The sequence below is a fragment of the Camelus dromedarius genome, chromosome 12 (genome assembly GCF_036321535.1).
Source record: "Camelus dromedarius isolate mCamDro1 chromosome 12, mCamDro1.pat, whole genome shotgun sequence".
NCBI lineage: Eukaryota > Metazoa > Chordata > Mammalia > Artiodactyla > Camelidae > Camelus > Camelus dromedarius.
Window position 1 is genome coordinate 44,740,778 of NC_087447.1, and position 21,520 is coordinate 44,762,297.

The 21,520-nt window shown below is 44.4% G+C and overlaps 1 protein-coding gene across 1 annotated transcript; it reads left to right on the plus strand.

Moving 5' to 3' along the window:
* The first annotated feature begins 5,468 nt into the window (after positions 1-5,468).
* On the plus strand, positions 5,469-7,166 carry CAVIN3 (caveolae associated protein 3). The gene is made up of 2 exons (XM_010990547.3): positions 5,469-5,979; positions 6,548-7,166. Exons 1-2 carry the CDS (start codon positions 5,596-5,598, stop codon positions 6,947-6,949), a joined length of 786 nt encoding a protein of 261 aa, XP_010988849.3. The 5' UTR covers positions 5,469-5,595; the 3' UTR covers positions 6,950-7,166.
* The last annotated feature ends 14,354 nt before the right edge of the window (positions 7,167-21,520 follow it).

The window sequence follows — 21,520 nt, forward strand, 5'->3', positions numbered from 1 at the left end:
CAGGAGAAGCTCAACTCCCACATCCTGACAATTGGCTCCAGCAGCAATGACAACTCCTAAGTTCTGGGCTCCTGGGCCCCACCTCGAGTGCAAGATGCTCTGAGCCGTCCATGGCATATGGATGGATTTACTTGGTTGTTAAAACTGGTTTGTTTTTTTTTTGCTCCTAATCCTTCTGATATGTGTTCATATGTGTAATAATTTCCTAGGGCGGCTGTGACAAATGACCACACACTTAGTGGCTTAAAACAACAGAAATGTATTACATCTCAGTTCTGGAGGGCAAAAGTACAAAATCAGTGTTGTTAGGGCCGTGAACCCTTGGAAGGCCCTGAGGAAGAATCCACTCCATGCCTCTCTCCTTCCTTCTGGTGGCTGCTGGCGATCGTGGGTGGTCCTGGATTCGGGACAGCCCTCCAATCTCTGTCTCAGTCTTCACATGGCCTTCTTTTCTGTGTTTCTGTGTGTTTTCCTCTTCTTATAAGGGCACATATAAGTCACTGGATGCAGGGCCCACCCTAGATCTAGGATGATCTCATCTCAAGATACTTAACTTTAATTATATCTGCAAAGACCCTGTTTCCAAATAAGGTCACATTCCCAGGCACTGGTGGTGAGGACTATCCAACCCACTAAAATATAAGATGCAAAAAACAGATGTTTGATGGAATAATATGCCTGATTCTTGTCATAAAAGCCATCCTCAAACCTCTTGGTCATAATATACCATTCCAGGATCTTCCATCCATTTGGTTATTTGGCTTTCTGGAGTCAGTACAGATTCTCACTTCCTGTTGCTCCAAACTTATAGCCCTTTTATTAATTGCCAGCGGCACAGAGCTCCCTCATTGTGTGGAACAAACAGCCTTACCCCTTCCGTAGACAGGATGTCTGTGACAAAGAGGGGAAGGCAGTGCCTGTCCACTGAGGCTCGTTCCCTGTTGAATGCGTGGTTCTGCTTGTGCTGCACGTTGTTACCTTTTTTTTTAAAAAACTGAAGTAGAGTTCATTTACAATATTGTGTTAGTTTCAGGTGTAAAGTAAAGTGATTCAGTTATATGTATATAATATATTCAATATATATATATATTCAGATTATTTTCCATTGTAGGTTATTACAAGATGTTGAATATAGTTCCCTGTGCCATACAGCAGGTATATCCCTGTTGCTTATCAGATACAAATTACTATGCACGCTGTTACTTTCAATTCGAAGGTTAAGTCCCTGGAAGATGTCCCTGTTTGTCTGGCAGCTGAAAGTGAGGCTCAGGGTCAAGGATGTTTCTTGCACAATTAACTCACACAGCCATCTCTCCTCCTTTTTTAGATTTTTTCCCCATCGCATAATTAAAGACTGTCAGGCTGCATTGCTACGTGAGACAGAGAGTTCCAATGAACAAAACAATCCAGCAACTTCTGGTGGATCTCCCCACCAGCATCTGCTAGTAAGTCAGCAATTATCTCTCAAAAGCAGTGTAATTCTCAGCTGCTGGAAGTATGGCTTTAGTTTGAAATCCTAAATACTTCTGCTACATTTTCCCTTTTAGGACCTGCCATCTCTCCCCCTCTCCCCAAATTGTCTTGGTGGGAGAGGCAGAAATCACAGAGACCTCAAGTCTCATCTTTCTTATAGGGTCGAAGGGGTAGAGCTGACTTGGAACTTGGAACTGGCCAGGGTCAGTCTCTGAGGCTCCTCTGAACCTTACTCAAAGCATGCGGCCTTTTGGATAACCCAGACACCAAGTGTATGAGAATTCCAAGGAGCAGCAAATGCAGACTCTAAAACCCAAACACCCTGATCAGCTGCTGTTCTTTGTTGGGAGGAGAGGTATCACCCGTGTTTCACTACATGTCACAGGCTTAAGTACTACCACTCCAGGAATCCCCTATCTGCTGGCTCCCCTGTGGCTGGTCCCTGGACCCAACAGTACATCCTCATCCACTCAGGTATGATGTTAAGAACCGCAGTGCCTCTGTCACTTTCGTTTCAGTGCATCTTTGCAATATCATACAGCGGGACATCTGACCACTGAGAAAAGAAAGAAAACAAGGATGCAGAATGAGAGCATCTAAAGCACTGTAATCTGATTTGTCTCTTACAGAGGTTTTTCTTGACTATCCTCTCACTTAAAGTAGAGGGAGCAGATACAGGCAGAGGCAGGGGGCCACCCTTGAGTCAGTCTTTGTTAGGCAGATATATTCCAGGCAGGCCCAGCTCTCATGAAAGGTGTAGTGATTTTTTTTTTTTTTTAAATAAACTCAACCCTTCCCCAGAGTATGCTATGTTCTGGGAAGCAGACAGGCCAATGTATAAAAGGAACCCTTCAGAAGCAGGGTGGGCGATATATTTGTTTGAATTTTTTTCTAATTAAAAAACATTTTTTTAAAATGGAGGTACTGGGGCTTGAACTCAGGACCTTGTGCATGCTAAGCATGTGCTCTACCACTGAGCTATACTCTACCCCTGTTTTAATTTCTAAAAGCATTTGTTAGCTCAGGCATCATAGCATTCCACTAATTTTTGCAAGAACCATCTGGGCAACTATTAATTTAATTGTCTACATTCTACAAGGAATCCTCAGGTTCTATTAACTTTTCTTAGAGAGCATTTCATAATTCCACAGAATTAACTAGAGAGGGCATTTGGTGGGCAGGGATCCCGGTTAAGGGGATACTGTGATACAGATGGTGATTAATCAATGGGTATGTTAGTTTCCCAGGGTTATCAAAACAAGTGACCACAAACGGTGGCTTAAAACAGCAGAAATTGATTCTCTCATAGTTCTAGAGGCTAGAAGTCTGAAATCAAGATGCTGGCAGGGCCAGGCTCCCTCCAAAGCTTCTAGGGGAGGGTCCTTCCTGGCCTTTTCAGTTCCTAGTCACTGCAGGCGTTCCCGGGCTTGTGACAGCATCACTCCATTCTCTGCCTCCATTGTCACATGGTGTTCTCCCTGTGTGTCTCTTGTCCTCTTCTCATAAGGACACCAGTCATATAGGATTGAAGGCCCCCCCAACTTAATATGATCTCATCTAATTTGATCACATTCACAAAGACCTTATTTCCAAATAAGAACACAGTCACAGGTATCAAAAGTTATGACTTGAACATATCTTTTATGGGGGACATGATAAACCCACATCAATGGGTTTCTATTTTTTCACATCTATACCGAGGAGTTTGAGCGAGTGGGTCCCAATCACATCCCTGACACAGAGAATAGAGATATTTAAACTAAGATCAGGTCGCACCACCTTGGAGACATCATTCTGCATCCTTGCTCTCTTTTCTCATCCTTACTGGGGAAACTGCAATATGGCTTTTTCTGAGATACTCTGTGATCAAGGTCACACTGCTATACTTCCTGTCAATTGGGCTTTGTTGATTCAGGGCATTCTTCTGGGTTGCCCCAAGTTATTTTTACCCACCTCATGGGCTTCTATTTTTCAATATCAGCTAGTTCCTATGGCTTTTATACTTGAGGGTTTGGGGAGATCAGTGGAATAATCAGTGGCTTTATTGCTAAGTTTTAAGGTCCTCCTTGTTCTACATACCCAGAGAGGAATTTAGCAGGTCTTTGGAAAATATCTATCCACATAGTTCGTGTTTCCAGATGCACTGGACTCCCTTAGCACCATTCCTCAAGGCTGGTGATTCTTTCCTAGGCTTCGTGTAGCAGGTATTTTTGACTGACTATCCCTAGCAATACTCAGATGCTTTACATACATATCCACCTTTCCACCCATACCACCCATATGCTCCTAGGGAAGCTGACCACACCCTGCCCTAGAAGTGGGCCTAATCTGTCAAAAGGTAATTAGTTATCAGCTCTCTTGTCAGTGATGGGTTGAGGAACTCAGGCTTAAGCCCACCAATGCATAGCCACAGAATTTAGTTTTGGAATGGCCATTTAGCTCAGTGGCAGGCCAGTGGAAAAATTCTAGGGGGGCTTCTGGGGAATAAATGTCTGCAATTTTAAGACAGACTCCTCTTTTCTCTTGGTCTTGTGCTGAGATGTGAGGCCTGGAACCTCTGTAACCACCCTGCTCCCAGCCTGGAAATGAAGCTGACACCTGTAGAGGGCATAGCTGAGAGAGCTGTGCCTGACCTACACTTCATCACCACTCTACAATGGTCTTTTTCCACTTATGTTTGGATTGGATTTTCTATTTCTGACAACTGTTTGAATTAGGTTCTCTGTTCTCTTAGTTTGAAAGTATTTCAACTGGCCCACCTGATGGGTCTCTCTGAGCAAACATAGACCCACTGGAGGAGATGGTGAATCCCACTAGGCTCCCAAGGGGCCGAGGGGTCAGACTCTATGACCCTGTATTTGGAGAAGTCAGTCATCAACTTAGCATCACCAGACTTCTAGCAAGAGCTGCTCATTATCTACTGTACTTCTGTGTAAATCAGATCTCAGGTCCTTTCAGGCCTGTGTAACTCTCCCCTGAGAGGCAGTTCCTTCCACAATTATCGGGTGGCCCCCACAGACTGGGTGAGAAGGAGAGAGAACATCAGGACCAAAAGACTGCCTGGGCTTCTGTGCCTGGCAGTCAGTGTACCAGGTGTTGCTGAAGAATCAGGCACGCGGTTCTCCAAACTGATGACGTAATAAATTCACGACCCACATCATTAAGAGAATCCTCTTTGCCCACTCTCTTCCTGTCTCCTCAATTTGCCTCAGTCTCAGCAGACAGTCTCACCTATTTCCAGAGGGGGGAAAATATCAGGCGGAAGCCACAACCAGGCTCCAGGAGAACAAAGACATTCAGAACCTACTCTAACCCTTTTAAAGATTTCACAGGAAAGGCGTCCTGCTTGCTCTCCAAGCTTAGGGTGCAGGAGCTAGGCCCTGATGGGCTCAAAGGGAGGGAGGGAAGAGAACTAAAGGAAAGAAAACAGGGTAATGCTAACCAACAGCAGGAACTAGAGAAGCAGGAAATGAGGCCTGTGGCCAGACCCTGCGGATGACTGTTAGGAAAATACCAGAGGATGCCTCCCCACCCTCGCTGCCCCTCCGCTGTCCACATTACGTGGCTTGCTGGATCAGAGTGAGGCCTCGGACCTAAGCAGTCTTAGGTCTGTCGTGGAACATTCCAGAGCCTCCCTGCCTGCCGCGCCCAGCCTGAGGGCGCAAACACAACCCTCTACGGCGTGGGAGGTCAGGGTAGGCGGCTGCGGAGGTCCCTTTGCCCTGCTAACATAGTTTCTCTGCCCACTCGATGCACACGACAAAATTTTCCATGGCTCGCCCTTTGCCGTGGGAAGAGTACTTTCCAGAAAGAGGCACACCAGGGAATTGGAGTGGAGGAGGGGAACTCAAACTCAGAGAGTTTGCCGGGCGGGGTGGGGCGGATCCTGGGCCAACCTGCTTCCTCCTGGGTCCCCGGGGCGGGGCGGCAGGAGGGGGAGCGCTTCCAAAGGACCCCAACGCCGACATCCCGCCCCCTGCCCTCCCTCCCTCCCGCCGCCCGGGAAGCCCAACTCCGCCTGCCTGAGTCACGGCCGGAGCTGGGGAGGAGCCGGGAAAGGCAGCCCCAGCCCAGAGCGCAGCCGGCGGCTGCGGGGAGAGCCAAGCGGGGCGGTCGGGGGTCATGGGGGAGAGTGCGCTGGAGCCGGGACCTGGGCCCGGGCCGCCGACAGGGGGCCCGGTGCACGCGGTCACCGTGGTGACCCTGCTGGAGAAGCTGGCCACCATGCTGGAGGCGCTGCGCGAGCGGCAGGGGGGCCTGGCTCAGAGGCAGGGCGGCCTGGCCGGCTCCGTGAGCCGCATCCAGAGTGGCCTGGGCGCGCTGAGTCGCAGCCACGACACCACGAGCAACACGTTGGCGCAGCTGCTGGCCAAGGCGGAGCGCGTGGGCTCGCACGCGGATGCTGCCCAGGAGCGCGCCGTGCGCCGCGCCGCCCAGGTGCAGCGGCTGGAGGCCAACCACGGGCTGCTGGTGGCGCGCGGGAAGCTCCACGTTCTGCTCTTCAAGGTCAGTGACCTGAGGCGTCCCCCTTAATCCGGGTCCTTTTCCCGCCTGCGGGCCACCATCGCGGGACTCCCCGTCCCATCTGCCCACCACACCCACATTCCTGACTCCACCCTCCCCCGCCTCGTAGAACCCACTTCCAGGGCCTCACCCACTTCCCACAGCCCAGCCCCAGCCTTCCCTCACACCCGGAACCCAGCATGGCCAGTCCCAGCCCCCTAGCTCTAGCTCTGGCCACGTCCCCAGAGGTTGCTCCAAGTCCCAGCCCATCCCCGAAGGAAAATAACGGTGGTGGAAGTGCATCCCGGGACAGTTCGCCGCCGCCTCCTGTTCTTGCCCTGCGGCCACTGCCCCGTCTCCTGCCCCTAATCGGGACCCACAAACTTCTGTGTAGCTCCCCCTCTCTCACTCCGCTCCGCTCCCTACTCTCCCACGCCTGCCTTTTCTTTCTCATCCCGACTGCGGAGGCTCAGGTGGGGCGGGTTCCCCTGATGTAATTGAGGAGTGAGGCGCGGGCTGGTGCGGGATGGGGCGGGGCTGCCAGGGTCAGTGCTATGTCCGTCACTTGCAGGAGGAGGCAGAAATCCCAGCCAGAGCCTTCCAGAAGGCGGCGGAGCCCTTAGGCCCGGCGGAACAGGCCGAAGCTGGCCCAGAGCAGCCGGAGGCCGAAGTTGAGGAGAGCTCAGACGAGGAGCCCGTGGAGTCCAGGGCGCGGCGCCTGCGGCGCACCGGGCTGCAGAAGGTCCAGAGCCTGCGAAGGGCCCTATCTGGCCGTAAAGGCCCTGCTGCGCCAGCACCCACTCCTGTTAAGCCACCTCGCCTTGGGCCTGGCCGGAGTGCCGAGGGCCAGCCCGAAGCCCAGCCTGCGCTGGAGGCCAAGCCAGAGCCAGAACCTCCACGAGATACCGAGGAAGATCCCGGGAGATCTGAGGCTGCCGATGCGGCTGTGCTTCAGATAGAAAGTGCGGCCTGAGGGCTGGTGCCGCCGGCCTCCCCCGTGCCTATGCCTGGTCCCACAGTAAATCTTCCTCTCCGAATGCAGCATTCCCACCCAAATAAGGAGTGAATCCTGCATCCACAGCCCAGCTCTGGCCCTCCCTTCCCGGCTTCTTCAGCCCAGCACTCTCTGAAAGAGGAACAGCCACTCACACCTGCTTGCACTCACCATCAATAAAAATAATGTCATCGTATCCAGACTCCATGTGAAGGGGCTGGGATGGGGGGAGGTGGTGCAAGGAACAAGACACGATGGAACCTCGAATGTGGCTTCAGTTTCAAACAGATCATTGCATGATTTCTCCATTTCCCACTGAATCCGGGTCTCAACTCTGGTGACAGGGCAAAGAAATAGCCTCCGGCTTGCTCCTTAAGCACTTTCTTCCTAGGAAGATAGAGTTGCAGTTTTTTCCAACATCTGGCACAGGCTTTTGTTGTAGGGGCTCATTAAATGTCAGCTTGTGTGTTTCCTTTTAGTCTCTTCTTCTCCCACCTCTTAAAAGTTGGGGTTTCCAGGATTCTTTTTTTTTTTTTTTCTTTTTCTTTTTTTAACGAAGGTACTGAGGAATGAACCCAGGACCTACTACATGCTAAGGATGTGCTCTACCATTAAGCTGCACCCCCTTCCCGGTTTCCAGGATTCTGTTCTTACCCTCTTCTCATTCTGGGTAATTCCTCCATTAACACTCATTCCCAGGCCTCTCCTACCAGCCACCTATACCCTAGAGCACTGTCTTGAGTTGGATTTGGAAAGTATTCCACAGATCCAAAAGAAGCAGTCTGTATTCAGCCTTTAAGTTCAGTTTCTATTCAACTGCTATTTATTGAGCACTTACTATGTATCATTCAAAACTGCTCCCCCTGTGTTTTCTTTACTGGTGAATGGTACAGTCATCCACTCAGAAACCTGGGAGTCCTCATTGGCTCGTTCTCCTCTCTCTCCCTCCCCTACCACGTGGAAACAGTTACCCTATTGATAACTCTTTGATCTGTTCCCTTAATACCCATTGCCACTGCTCTAGTTCAGGCTTTTATCTTTCATCTGACCTTTATTTGAACTGCCAGTCTGATCACATCACCCTCCTGATCCAGACCCTTCAAAGGCTCCCTGTCACCTTCAGAATAAAGTTCAAGATCTTGAATGTGTCCTACAAGGCCCTTCATGATCTGGTCCCTGCCCATTTTTGTAGCCTCACCTCTTGCCACTTCCCCTTGTTCTGTTGAGTCACAGTGAGCTATGTGCTTTCACTGTCATTTCTAATGTCCTACAGAATGCAGCAAGGTATCCCTGTTTTAGGGCGAGATGCTTCTCTTCTTGCTCCCAAAGCATCAGTTGCACACCTTGGTGCTAATTGCACTAATCGCAATTGTTTGAAATTACTCCCCCACCTCACCTCCAACTCCACTACATGTGGCTCCTTTGCAGTAGAGAATGTTTTGTTCACTTCCATATTTCTCATACCTAATACCATGCCTGGTGCACAGTAGGTCCTTTCGAAGCATGAGCATCACCAAACGGAGAAGGGGGAGGGGGTTGGCTAGGGACAGGAGCACCGTTACCCACCCATTCACTCAGTCGTTGTAGAAAACATTTTGAGTACCTGTTGTGTTCCGGGCCCTGTGGTAGCTCCTGTGAACACCAAGATGACAATCCCTTCTGAGGCTTTCAGGGACCTGAGAGTTTAGGGAGATACAAACATATAATGAATGATGTAAGTTCAGTGAAACACATAGGTTATTTTGAGAGGAAAGGGGAAAGGGGCACAACCTAACCTGAAGGAGAAAAAGAACGAATATTCTTGGAAAAGGTAAGTAGTGGGATGGGAAACAGGAATGGTGAGGGACAGCAGAGCTCGGTGGCTGGTAGTGTGGGTGCTCAGTTCCCTCGTCTACCAAAGCGGGTAATGATAGCCCACTGGGCTGGTGTGAGGGTTAAATGATGTAAGTGCCTAGCACAGTGCCTGGACCCTAGCTTATTTCAGGTATAGAATTCATTGGTCCACTCATTTGACAAATACACTCCGAGTGTCTGCCAGGAACTATTTTAAGAACTGGGCGTACAGTGGCACACAAGAAAGATAAGAACCCTGCCTTCGTGGAGTTAAATTCTAGTAGGGAAGATAGGCAATAAGCAAATACACTTATATGTCAGATAGAAAAAAGTAAACATATGAATTAGAATGGCCTTCTGGTTACAGGCTCTGAAGAGAAGAAAAGTTTACAGATAATTACTGAGAAGGAGGAGGACTTTAGATGAGGACATTGGGGATTTAAAGTGGGACCAGAGTTCAACAGTGATGTTTTAAAAGAATTTTCACAGATTCAATCAGAGGAGTCCAAGCCCCCAGCTGTCACGATTGGTGGGACGTCTGTTATCAGTCACTTTAGGGCTCCTCCCCTTCCTTAGATTGCACAGTTGTACCAGGGGGTTCACACCATCTCTGTTTCTCAGACTGGATATCTCCACTGCTATTGCTCCTTATGACCACACGATGCCACTGTTGGGGTACCAGTGTCCCGGCTGGTGCCTCAGCTAACAGCCAGGAGGTCTCCCTGTCCAGCTGTGTGCCCTGAACCAGAGGTCCTTCCTGGTGGGTGGCTCTGCAGTTGCTCCATTTCCTTTTGAGAAATGTAGGGCTTCTTCTGCAGGCTTCTAAGCCTTCGTGCCCAGACCATGTCAGCTTCCCAGCAGCCACTCCTCCTAGGGTTCTGCCGTCACAGAGAGGCTAGTCTGAGCAGGCTCAGTTCTCTATCCCCAAAGAAAAATAAATGTATTCCATTTCCAAAGGCTTGGAAACCCAACTCTTTCCTTTCAACCCACACACAACATTAAGAACCCAAAGGCATATTTCTCACATAAATTGTCTCGATATCTCATTGAGAAGCACATGAAGGCTTAAGAGGTCCTGGACACTAACCCCTAGGACCCCAATGTTTTGGCTAACTTGGGTGGGGAGGTGTTACATTTTTATTCCTTCCTGATGCATCTACAGTTGCAAATAATAAAAATAAAGTAAAAAAAGTGACAGAGGAGGTACTGGAGATTGAACCCAGGACCTTGTGCATGCTAAGCCTGTGCTCTACCTCTGACCTATACCACCCCCAACCTGGTTATAAGGATTAAATGAGGTTTTTCACGCACTCATTCATTCATTTGATATTTGCTGTGCTAGGTGACGGGGCTGGATGGTGTGTTACAGAGACAAGGATGCTACCCCTGTGGAACTTACATTAAACTGGAAATTGTAATAAAGTTTTAAATGAGTGCTATGTTGGGGGAAATATGAGTTAACCACTGGAGCACAGAAATGGGGCCCCAAATACAGTAGGAGTGGCAGTAATTGCAGAAGAGCTCTCTGGAGGAGAAACCATTTTCCCTCCAATCTGATTCCCTCTCCTATTTGTTTTCTATTCTGTTATATTATTTTTTTCTATGTAAGTTTTGCAAGTGACTTTTTAGAATGACCTGATATGTGATTAAAACAATACAGTCATCTGAGTATCTGACTGTCACATTAAATCAACGCATCCAAAAAACTGTGGTCAGCTTCTCTCAAAAGTCATGATTTTTCTGTTAATCACCCTTCATAGTGTTACACCGAAGACCTGACCTTCACCCCCCACTCCAATCCCTACATCCAATGAATCACTAAGTCCTGCAGATTCTTATGAATATTTCTCTCATAAATAGCTAATAAACTTGGGGTCATTATAAAGATCTGAGAAGAAACCCCACTTGGGAAGGCAGGATCAGGAAATGGAGAGGAGTTGAATACTGCACTTTTCTCTTGGGCATAATGGAGCTGTTCATACTACCTACCTGGTAGGTTTGCTGTCAGTTGAGTGGGTGGATTCACATAAAATGCTCAGAATAGTGCCAGGCATCTAAGAGCCTCACGTTCATCATAGTTTGGTTATGGTCACTTGATCCCTAAATTCAGTCAGTCCCGAGACCAGCTTTTACCAAGGACATTTTCATTTACGTGAACTAATAAATATGCCTTTTGCTTAACCTCGGTTTTATGTTTTTTTTTTTTTTTTTTTACGCATTTGATTTTCCAGGCAGCTGAAAGATTCCTAATAGACACAGTCCAGTTGGCGCTGGAACCAACGTGGAAGGCAAGGGCAACGTTTCATCCTTGTATTCCCAGCACTTAGCGCAGGGCCTGGCACAGAGTAGGTGCTCACTGAGTATTTGGAGAATTAGCACATTTATTCCAGTGAGGTGCTAGGGACACAAGGACAAACAAGAACCTGCCCTGAAGGAGCTGGCTCACAGCTGAGCCCTGTTTGTGGTCCTTCTGTGAGCTCTGTTGTGTCCTCCCAGGGGGACTAAGGCTTAGCAGAGACAGAGCCTGGGACCCACAATCCTTCCTGGGCCCATGACAATGCTTTAATTTTTTTTTTAAATCAGAGGGAAAAGAAAAACTTTTTGGTAACAGAAGCATTTTAATATATGATATTAATACAGTCATTATATAACATGGTTATGAAATATAACTAAATACTTGGTTACCAGGGTGGGGAGCAAGGGAATTGGAGGAAAGTGGTCAAAAGGTACAAACGTCCAATTATAGATAAGTACCAGGGAGGTAATGTACAACATGAAAACTATAATTCACACTGCTGTGTGTTAAATCTGAAAGAGAGTAATCCTAAGAGTTCTCATCACAAGAGAAAATCATGTTGTACACCTTAAATGGTTACAGTATTGTGTGTCAATTATATCTCAATGAAACTGGAAGAACATTTTTTTTTCCTTTTTTTTTACAGAGGAAGGAGCCCATGAGGGCAAAAGCACCCAGAGCCCACAGAAGTCATAATGCAGCCTGGCTCCTTCTGTCTCCCCTCTATCTTCTTCCTCTGTGGAGTTTTCATGATTTGCTTTTCCCTCTCACACTCATCCTTGCATATTTCATCTCTCAATTTGATTCTAATTTTCTCTGTAGTCGGACACATAATTTCTACATTCTTTGGCTAATACTGACTTAACCTCAAATACTTTTCTATGAAGAAAGCACTGGGTCCACCTTACGACAGTCCACTCCCCCGGCCTGCCCCCAGGCCCTTGGCCACTACCCTCAGAATTGCCACATTTGTCTCATCTCCCAGCACTGCCCACTGTCCTGGCCCCTGGGGGCAGGGGCCGGGCTTTGGCCGGAGCTCCATTGCTCCAGCCACCGCAGGAGGAATTAACAACGCAGAGTTTTTCTTCTGCTCCCAGAAATTGCTTGCTGCAAGATGGTTGTCTCTTTGATTTCTCTGTCGCCTCTGCAAGTTCTACTCTGTATAAGCATCAAACTAGTTTTAAGGAGGCTCAGCCCAACAGCCCATGGACTCTTCTCATTGCTATAAGCCAAATTACGTTTCCTCTGCGCTTCAGCAAGTGTGCGTTCACCCTGTGTTCTGCCGACTCTGCGCCTGTCTTTGTCTTTGTGATTTGCTGTTGTGACTATCCTGGCTTTGATCTTCACTGCTGTTGGCAGCACTTCCTACGTGTGGTTTGGGCTTTCAGATGTTTCCTAGTTTCATCAAAGATGGATGGAGTTTGCATTTATGCTCCTCTCTCCTACTTTAGGATTTTTTCCAAGATGATGAGATGACAAGAAAAATGCACAGGCAGAGCAAATGTGGGGCATGTGTAACAAACACGCATCATTTCCCTCCCCACGGTTTAAGGAACTTAAAATTGATTTCATAGAATATAGATCCAAACAGGATGTAGGAATCATCCGAATGTAACACAAATATCTCTGAAAATGAAAGGAAAACATGATTTCATCCAGGGGACTGCTGGCATCATAAAGCACCTAGCTCCTGATGCGGCATTCTCATCCAACTAATAGAGCATAGTAACTAGTAGATATTTCAGACAAACATGTATTGACAGAATTTTATCTAAAATCTCTAGCCTTTACAATTTTGGGAGATTAAAGTATAGACTTAACTTTTCCTTAGAGTCATCACTTGAACCTGCTTACTTCTTTCAGACACTCACACACACTTTAAAACACGTCAATATTTATGTTAGTTGAATAGCAGTTTCTTGGGAGACGTTTGGAGACCTCTCCCTGTCTATACACATGTGCATATATATGCCCATCTGCATATATGTGAACACACATACCCACATATATTATATATATATATACATATGCAAATGCACACATGTATTTTTTACTTCAGCATTGTATTTCATAAATTTCCAAAAACCAGTTAGGAATGTCAAGTTACAACTAAATTAATATAACATTAAAACACACTCAAATCATACTAAAAATTATTAGAGAAAGAAATAAAAGTACGTTTCTGAAAACTTAAATGAGCACGTTTGTGTAGAACTATATCTATACATCCGGCTAATTTTCACAAAATCAATTCACAAAAGATATCTAAGTTTTTATCTCATGTTATCATTTACATTTAGTTCACCAAATATCAAATGAGATATTGTAAATTTTTTATTTAAAAGCAAATAGAAAACATTTAGATAATTTGCGTCATAAGAAATTTTGGTCATTTCAGCTTTAGTATAAATAACAACTGGCTCTTTGCATGGATTAAAATATGTCCTTTCCATATCCTCCAAATGAGTTTTCTATAATAATTTTCTTCTTTACGACAGAGATGAAACATGCAGCCATCTTTCAGAATTAAGGCTCATAAATGACTTATTTCACCAATAAACATTTTCTGTTTTAGTTAGCAATATCAAGTTAGGAAATGCCACATTGAGAGAGAATACATCTTTTAGTTCTACTATATTATATACTTTTACTGCTATATTTCTGGGTTTAAGACAAAACATTTAGAATAAAAGTTACCAAAGTTGGAATTGTACAAATTAATTCAAGAAATGTCATATAGGAATTTTACTGAAATGGGAGCTCTGATGGATTTCCTCTCCTTCTTGATTCAGAAGCAGCTGTTTCTAGGTAGAATGTTTAACTGGCTCAAAAGACTCCATCCATTCTCGGCTCTTCTAGAGTTTCTGTGTGGGAGAAACTTCTTGACAGTTGTTTGGGTGTATTTCGTTTTAAGTATCTTTATTTTTTCCCCCAATATATTGCTTGTTTCAGTCTATCAAGATCATAATTATCCCTGAAAGAGAAAATTCATGAAAAAAGCTATTCTGAACAAAAAAGTTATGACTTTAGACATGATTTAACTCATGGTGGCAAGTTCCTTTCCTTGAATGGAGTCCATCTTATTGCAGCATACTTGAGAACCATAGATCATTTTGTGATACATGATGCTAATAGTAAAAAAAAGTTTTCACCAGTAAATCGCACATTTAACTAGAACTGATAAAATTTGTAACTTCTCAACTTCTCACACATGTAACTCACACATTTGTTCCAGTCAAAATGCACTCTTCAAAAAATAAGTTTCAAAAAGGAGTTTCTCATATTTATGAATGGAAATTTCATGTTCCCAATTAACTATTTTCAAACATTTGCTTAGAAGGCATCTATTTAAGCAAACATATTTGGGAAATAGTATCTGAATAACCCCTCCTGTCCCCAATACCTGGAAGACATTCCTTTCCTCCATGGGCAGAAAGATTAAACATAAGCATTTCAAACGGAATAATTCAGAGCTAAAAGCTTCAATTTACAATCAGCACAGGTATAAGTGCTTACAGCTTCAGTGTTTTGTTTCCAGTCTCCACTGTCCTCTCTCACATCTAAAACCTTGACTTCTATCCAATTTCCTTTGCTAAATTCAATTTTTTCATTATTTCTGATCTTCTCTATTCTAAAATTGACACATAGAGGGATGTTTTACATAAAGTAGGAATTACCTCTTTGATTTGATAGACTTTGCATTTAAAATTTGCAGAACATGATGTGGACCTCAGGTAGTTGATGCCCCAGGGATACACTAAGGGATCAGAGAACAGAGACAATATTAGCAAAAGGGAAAAAACCCAAATGGTATCCTTTAGGGGAAGTCCTTAAAAGATGGTGTCACCACCTGGCAATCTCATGGGAGAACAGGTTTTGGCACTGGGGACTTGCTGATCCCTAGATGACGGTACAGACTTCACAGAGGTAAAAAGTGTGGCAGGCGTGAGATACATCTGTAGAAGAGTGAAAAACTGACCCCCACCACCAAAGCAGCCTCCTTTCTGATCAGTGAACAGGTGATAAATATTGAACATACTAATGCAAAGGGACCTTTACATGTCTAGACAAGGAAGTCCATGATGATGGTCACTATTCAGTATTATTCTGGAGGTTTTACTCAATGTAATAAGGTAAGAAAAATAAAAATAAAAATAAAAATAAAAATGTGTAAAATATTGAATATGTTAATGTGTGAAAAGATGTCACTGATGTTGTTAACTTAGAGAGCAAATGTAGAACAGTATGAATTTTGTGATTCCATTAAAAACATATGAGTATATAAAGCATATAACATCTATGCCATAGAAAACTATCTACTTTTTGGTAGTGGGATGGAGAAAGAAATATTTTTAATTTTCTATACTTCTCTAATTATTTGCATTTATGAATATGCATTACTTTTGTTAATAAAAAGGAGTAAACTTTAACTCAGAACCACTCAGGCTATAAGTAAAATAGCTCTCTATTTCTTTCTTTTAAACATATAAATTACTTCATATAATCATTATCAAAACAAAATTATATATTTCTTGATCAAACTGTGTGTCTAGTTCACAGCAGAAGTATGAGCAGAAATCTTGAATTAAGAATTATGTAATTTTTTTCTTTGTTTAAATTTTGGCTTTTCTTTCTTTCCTTTTTCTCTTGTGACTATTATCATATGTAGGGCCCAGGAAAATTTTATTATAAAGAGTTAAGCAATGAGCAGAGGAGATATGTACAAAGGAAAATACAACATTCACAATTATGAAATTTTATTCAGCTGTCAAAAATGATTCTATAAGATAACTTTATACAAGAAAATTCTCAAAATATAGTGGTTAAAATATCAGAAAACCAAACCATTTATGCAGTAGGATCCCAGCTATGTTTTAAAATTAAAATCTGCCTAAGAGAGAAAAGACTAGGCTAAAATGTTAACAGTGATAAGAGGACAGGTCACATATTTTCTTCTTTATACTTTTTTTCTTAGTTTCCAAGTCAAGTCATTTTTTGCAATGAGTAAATATGACTTTGGTGACTAGAAAAAAGTCAATAAAAATGTGAAACAACAATACAGTATAGATTCAAGTAAATAAAAGTCGTCAGAAATGAGAATGTAATTTACAAGTGTAATGTAGAGGTAGAAAGATGGAGGCAATTCTATGCTGACATGTGGAGAATTCAGAGAAAAGCTGAAGAGACTCAGTTTAGTAAGAGTGCCTCATCTGATTTACAGGAAATAGTGTCTTGAGACTGTAACTTTATTTTGCCAGCATCCAAATCAAGTGCTTTCAGATTGTGCTGAGAAGCCCCAAAATGCAAAAGATAGATAATCTTTGGTTAGAGCTCAAGTCTCTGCCAGCAGTCATTCCTCCCTTGACAGAGCTTTAATGATGGAGCACTCCTACATTCCAGCTGGGCAGGCTCATCTCCATGTCAGCACACAGAGGAAAATAAAACTGCAGGCATCTGACTTACTCAGAGAGAGCTAAAGCTAAATAAAGAGGTGACATGGTTGGGGTGGGCGGTGATGGCATGGATCCTAAGCACTGGCTTTTAAGACATGAATACTTATTCTGCACAGAGTATCTACAAACCAGGGCAATGTCTGAACAGACAGAATGAAAAGACAGGCATCTTCGCTGGGGAAAAATAAGACAAGATGGCCACACCCTATATAATCATCAACCGCTTTTTTTTTTTTTTTTCAGCCTACAGCATTTTAATTTTAGAAGGACTCTTTTTACTGTTGGAACTCACTTTTCTTTTCTTTTCTTTTCTTTTCTTTTCTTTTCTTTTCTTTTCTTTTCTTTTCTTTTCTTTTCATTAAATGGAGGTACCGCTAATTGGGATTGAACGCAGGACTTCGTGCATGCTAAGCACATGCTCTACCACTGAGGTGTACTGTTTGTCTTGTCTTGCTTTCTAGGGTGCATAGAAAGCTGACGTTCACATGCTGCTGTTCATTTACAGCTTATTGTAGAGAAAAAGAAACAGTCCTTACAGAGGCTTGGTGCCTAGTGGGACCAGGATTACCAACCCATCCTGGTCTGCTCAAGACTGTCCCTGTTTTAACACCAAAAGTCTCCTGTCCCAAGAAACCATTCAGTCTCAGGCAAACTGGGATGGTTGGGTACCCTAAGTAGAACTGAATATGGCTCTGGTAAGAGTGTATGGGACTAACAGAATTTATGAAGTTTGGCATTTTAATGAAACTTTCACATAACTCTTGGTGACTATGTTCATCCACATCTGTGTTACAAAAAAAAGTTTTCCAGTTTCTAAGCCATGGAGGGCAATACAGTGAGGAATGATTGGTCAAAACAGGGTTTTGAGTTAAAGCACTATGAAATTCATTCAACAAATATTGAGTATTTACTATGTGCCAAGCACCTTTTGCCATATTAGAAATAGAGAAATGAGCAAAATGCAGTCCTTACTTTCTGAGAACAAACTCTCAGGAATATAATCAGGAAGGCTGGCATACTTCCTCTGAACGTATTATGAGATAAACCTGCACAATGGCCAAACCTTCCTAGCACCAGTTTGGCGAGGACACCCGGGAACCCAGCAGCAAGCTCTTCTCATGGTACATCCTACTATTTTTCTAATCTTGATTGCACATCCTATGAGAAAAAAGTTGGACATTTAACCTCAATACATGTATATTTACACATTATATGCATGTACTAATATATTAAACACAACAAAAATAGAAATTAAGAGAGGCTGTCCTGAGTAAGCCCTGAGACGTGTGCATCTAACTTTGGAGATGGCTAATACATCCCAGGTCAGTTCATGGGTGATGTGGTAATGGCCTGCTGGAAGAATGCAAAGGATACCTGTGCAGCTCAGGCCACCCGCGTCTTCACACACCTATTTGACCACAATATGTGCCCTCCTGGGTCTTTATGATGTGCTTGACTGTGTGGGGTTCCCTCCTTGAGGAAAATTTGACCCCGTCTACCTGCCATCTAGACACAAGCATGAAGCTTCCCATGGCTCTAATTTAAACACGTTTATGAAACCCTATGTGGCAGTGTTCCAGCACTATCTCGTTCTCATGAGAGTCAGACTATGAGGGTCTTGAATTTGTACATCTCCCCTGAAGTATGCTTTTGGGGTGTACACAGCCTTTTAAGAGGAGACAGGACAGTGTCTGCCAGAAAGTCCCAGGCTATTTCAAACAGAAGAACAGAAAAAACACCAAGGGGCTTCTGAACAGGGATGCCACCATAAAGCTTCTAGAAAGTTCCTGGGCTAGGTTCTTTGGAAGGCCACCAAACCAGGCTGCCTCAAAAGTCTCTTTGACACTGCTGTCTGAAGGTCTCTAAGGCCCTCTGTGGCCAAGGCACAAACTCAGGGCACACATCAGCCACTGAATGGTGGTTTAGCTCCAAGTAGACATTACAAGATAATTTTCAAAAGCAGGTTAAAATCATGACTCTTATACAGATATAAGAATGAGTACATGTTGAAGATTTTATTTAACGCATTCATGAGGAAACAAGTGAAGTTTTACAACCAGGTCAAAGGAGATTACCAAGAACAGACAAAGTTAGAGGTCAGAGATATTAAAATAAATGCACAAATAGAGCAAACATTGCTTATTTTGTTTGTTTCTCCCCTGAAGGGAATTTGTGTGTCTATGGACAAGAATTATTTGGCATTGCTGTCAGCTAGCTACAATTCACAGAGTCAGACAACCCAGGTGTGTTTTTGGATGATAACACCTAATTTTCTACTTAAGCACATTTTTTTTTATCCTTACAGTTTCTCCACTTTTGATCAAAAAGAGTCTCAAAGACACCTGATCACAAAACGAACCTGGCCTTATTAGATCTGGCCTGATTATTTACATAGGTACAGCAAGAATATTAATTTACCACAAAGTCCTTCATTAAGTTTGTTCTGCTGGAGATTTTTGTAAGGAATCTCAGGCTGGACTTCTAGAGGCCTCTATTACTTGCTGTCCTGAGGCTGGGAAGCCACATCCAAGAAACCCTACCCACCAGATTTCATCTGTAGTACCTATGCATTTGGGGTGAGTTCCTATCTTCTCAAAGTCCTCAAGACACCTCTAGGCTCCTGGCCAGTCATGGAAGTCATCTCCCTTACCAGCTGGACCCTAGAAGCCAGGTACCATGAGGGCTTTTCCAGTACTGTCTCCATAAAGTCAACTCACTCCATAAAGTCTCCATAAAGTGCCTGAAAGTGACTGGTCAGGCACCAGCAACAGTTCCCCCAGGTGGGCAGGGAGCCTCTTCCCTTGTCCCTGCCGTCATGTCTACCTATAGGGGCTGGGTGATGAGGCCGCTGCTGGTATGGGCAGCCTGTCCTCTGTAAAGCAGCTGCCTGGAGGCTGCAGAAACCAAAGACCATGAACTTGAAGCAGCTGGGAGTCAGAGGGCGTGATTCTCTCCCTCCTCTTCCAGAGTGCCCCGCTACTTGCTCCTGCTTATCTGAAACCATTTCCAAAAAGTATAAAAGGAGCCCAGATCAGTTGTCCACAGTGCTCCTGATTGGAAATGATTTGATAAAGTCCCTCCCAGAGAGAAACTTCAGAAAATCCAAAAAACCATTCAGCAGGAAAACAAAGCATCAACAGGAGGACCTATAAATCACCGCTTCAGTCTTTGAGACAGAAGAATTTTGAATTTGAGCCACCTTCTACCACCACTCTGATTCTTGAGGATGGGCCATCATATGATTGATGATTGCTTTTGGGTCCTGTTGAGATCTTTGCCTACTCCAAGAAAATTTTCCTGCCAAATCTGTGGAAGAAGATTTAACCTCACTGACAAGAACATGAGACCTTTGAGCTGAATCTTAAAATTGAGGAATTAAAGCAGTATATTAAAAAAAATTACGAAGAAAATATTGCAAATGCAATGGTAATTTGAGCCAGTGAAATACTGCCCAACTGGGAAGTAATTCATTGTAGGAAAAAGGTGAAGCTTGGAGTCTAGCTGTAGTAAGTGGACTAAATATTGCTCCTGAACTTTATGCAGTATTCCTCCCGAGAGGAAAGAAATCGTGGGAAAGCTTCAATGAAACAAGTTCTCTCTAAACATAACATTCTCTATGATACAGAATTTGTATCTTTTAATGGTCCAGGTGCTGGTCTAGAATTAAGCTGGACATATCCTATGTCTTTCTGTCTCTCTACATCTTTCAGAAGGATAGTCTGTATCAAAATGTCTTCTACAGGAGCATATTCATGTTACTGATCCAATGTTGGTCATGTCCAAGGGATGTCCTTCATTGCGGCAGTGTGCACTCTCAACTTGGAAGACGCAGGTGCCCTCACTGCATTTGGAAATCTCATGAGTAAGCCATCCCAGTTGGCCTTTTTCCGTGTAGACTGCTGTAAGATGTTGAAATATTTTGGAACGTTTGAAGTATTCTTTGAGGAAAATCTCTTTAACTTTTTCTTCATATCAAGTAGTCTTATGGTCTCACACTAGACATACACATGATAGGCTGGACCTTAATACAGTATCAGCAATCACTATTCTGTTTGGTCCAGCCTGTCCAGTCTGAGATGCATTTGGCAGAGATGGGAGGAATTTTTATTTAGAACTGAGATAGGAATCCTCCAGTTATATGAAGCTGGCAGGGGCATGCTGGGACTGGCTGCTGGAGATCGGTGACGAGCCCGGGCACAGGGCTGGGGCCCACTGCACAGAAGCAGCCTCAGGGGATTGGAGGGCAGTGTGAGGTCTGGCTGGAGGCTGTGTATGGAACAGAACAGCCTGGGACTCCCATAAAAAAGCACCACTGCTGGTGTGCATGGGTGTGGAGGAGTGCAACACAGTTGTGTCATCGCTGCTGTCTCTCCTTGGCGCCATTGTTGGTGTGTTCTCGCGAGAAGAGATGTGGGGCTCCGTCACAGCCATCACTACCGCGCGGAGGTGGGGCTAAAAGCTGAATCCATACCCAGTGGCCCTGCAACTTCACAGGCAGGACTGAGATTTGTTTACAGCCCCAAGCAGAGAGGGTGGATTTGCTGTCTCTGGACCCTTTGTGGACCCGCGCCTCTGGGACGAACAGGCAGTGAGTGGAGTTCTGGCACACAGCGGGGGTGAGTACGGGTATTTACAACAGGCCTGTGTACCGTATGCGGAAGCAGGCCGGGGTCTGCGCTGACCCTGTGGTGCACCACAGATTCAGGCGTGTGGCTGCAAGCTCGCTGCTCGGTATGGTGGGCCCTAGCACTTGACGATGAACAGATAAGCAAAAACTAAAAGAATTCAGCAATACTAAACCTATCCTAAAAGATATTTTGAAAGTTCTACTTTAAATAGAAAAGAAGCAGGATGCTATAGAAGGGAGAAAACTGTAACTGGAAAGGCAATAAATACAATGAGTTGCAAGAGAATAAACATGAAGATGTTAAAAAAAAAAAGATATCAAAATCGTAAAAGGTGGGAGAG

Coding starts and splice junctions, on each gene's coding strand:
- CAVIN3 (XM_010990547.3), top strand. CDS start 5,596: ATGGGGGAGAGTGCGCTGGAGCCGGGACCTGGGCCCGGGCCGCCGACA. Junction 5,980..6,547: donor TCCACGTTCTGCTCTTCAAG/GTCAGTGACCTG, acceptor CGTCACTTGCAG/GAGGAGGCAGAAATCCCAGC.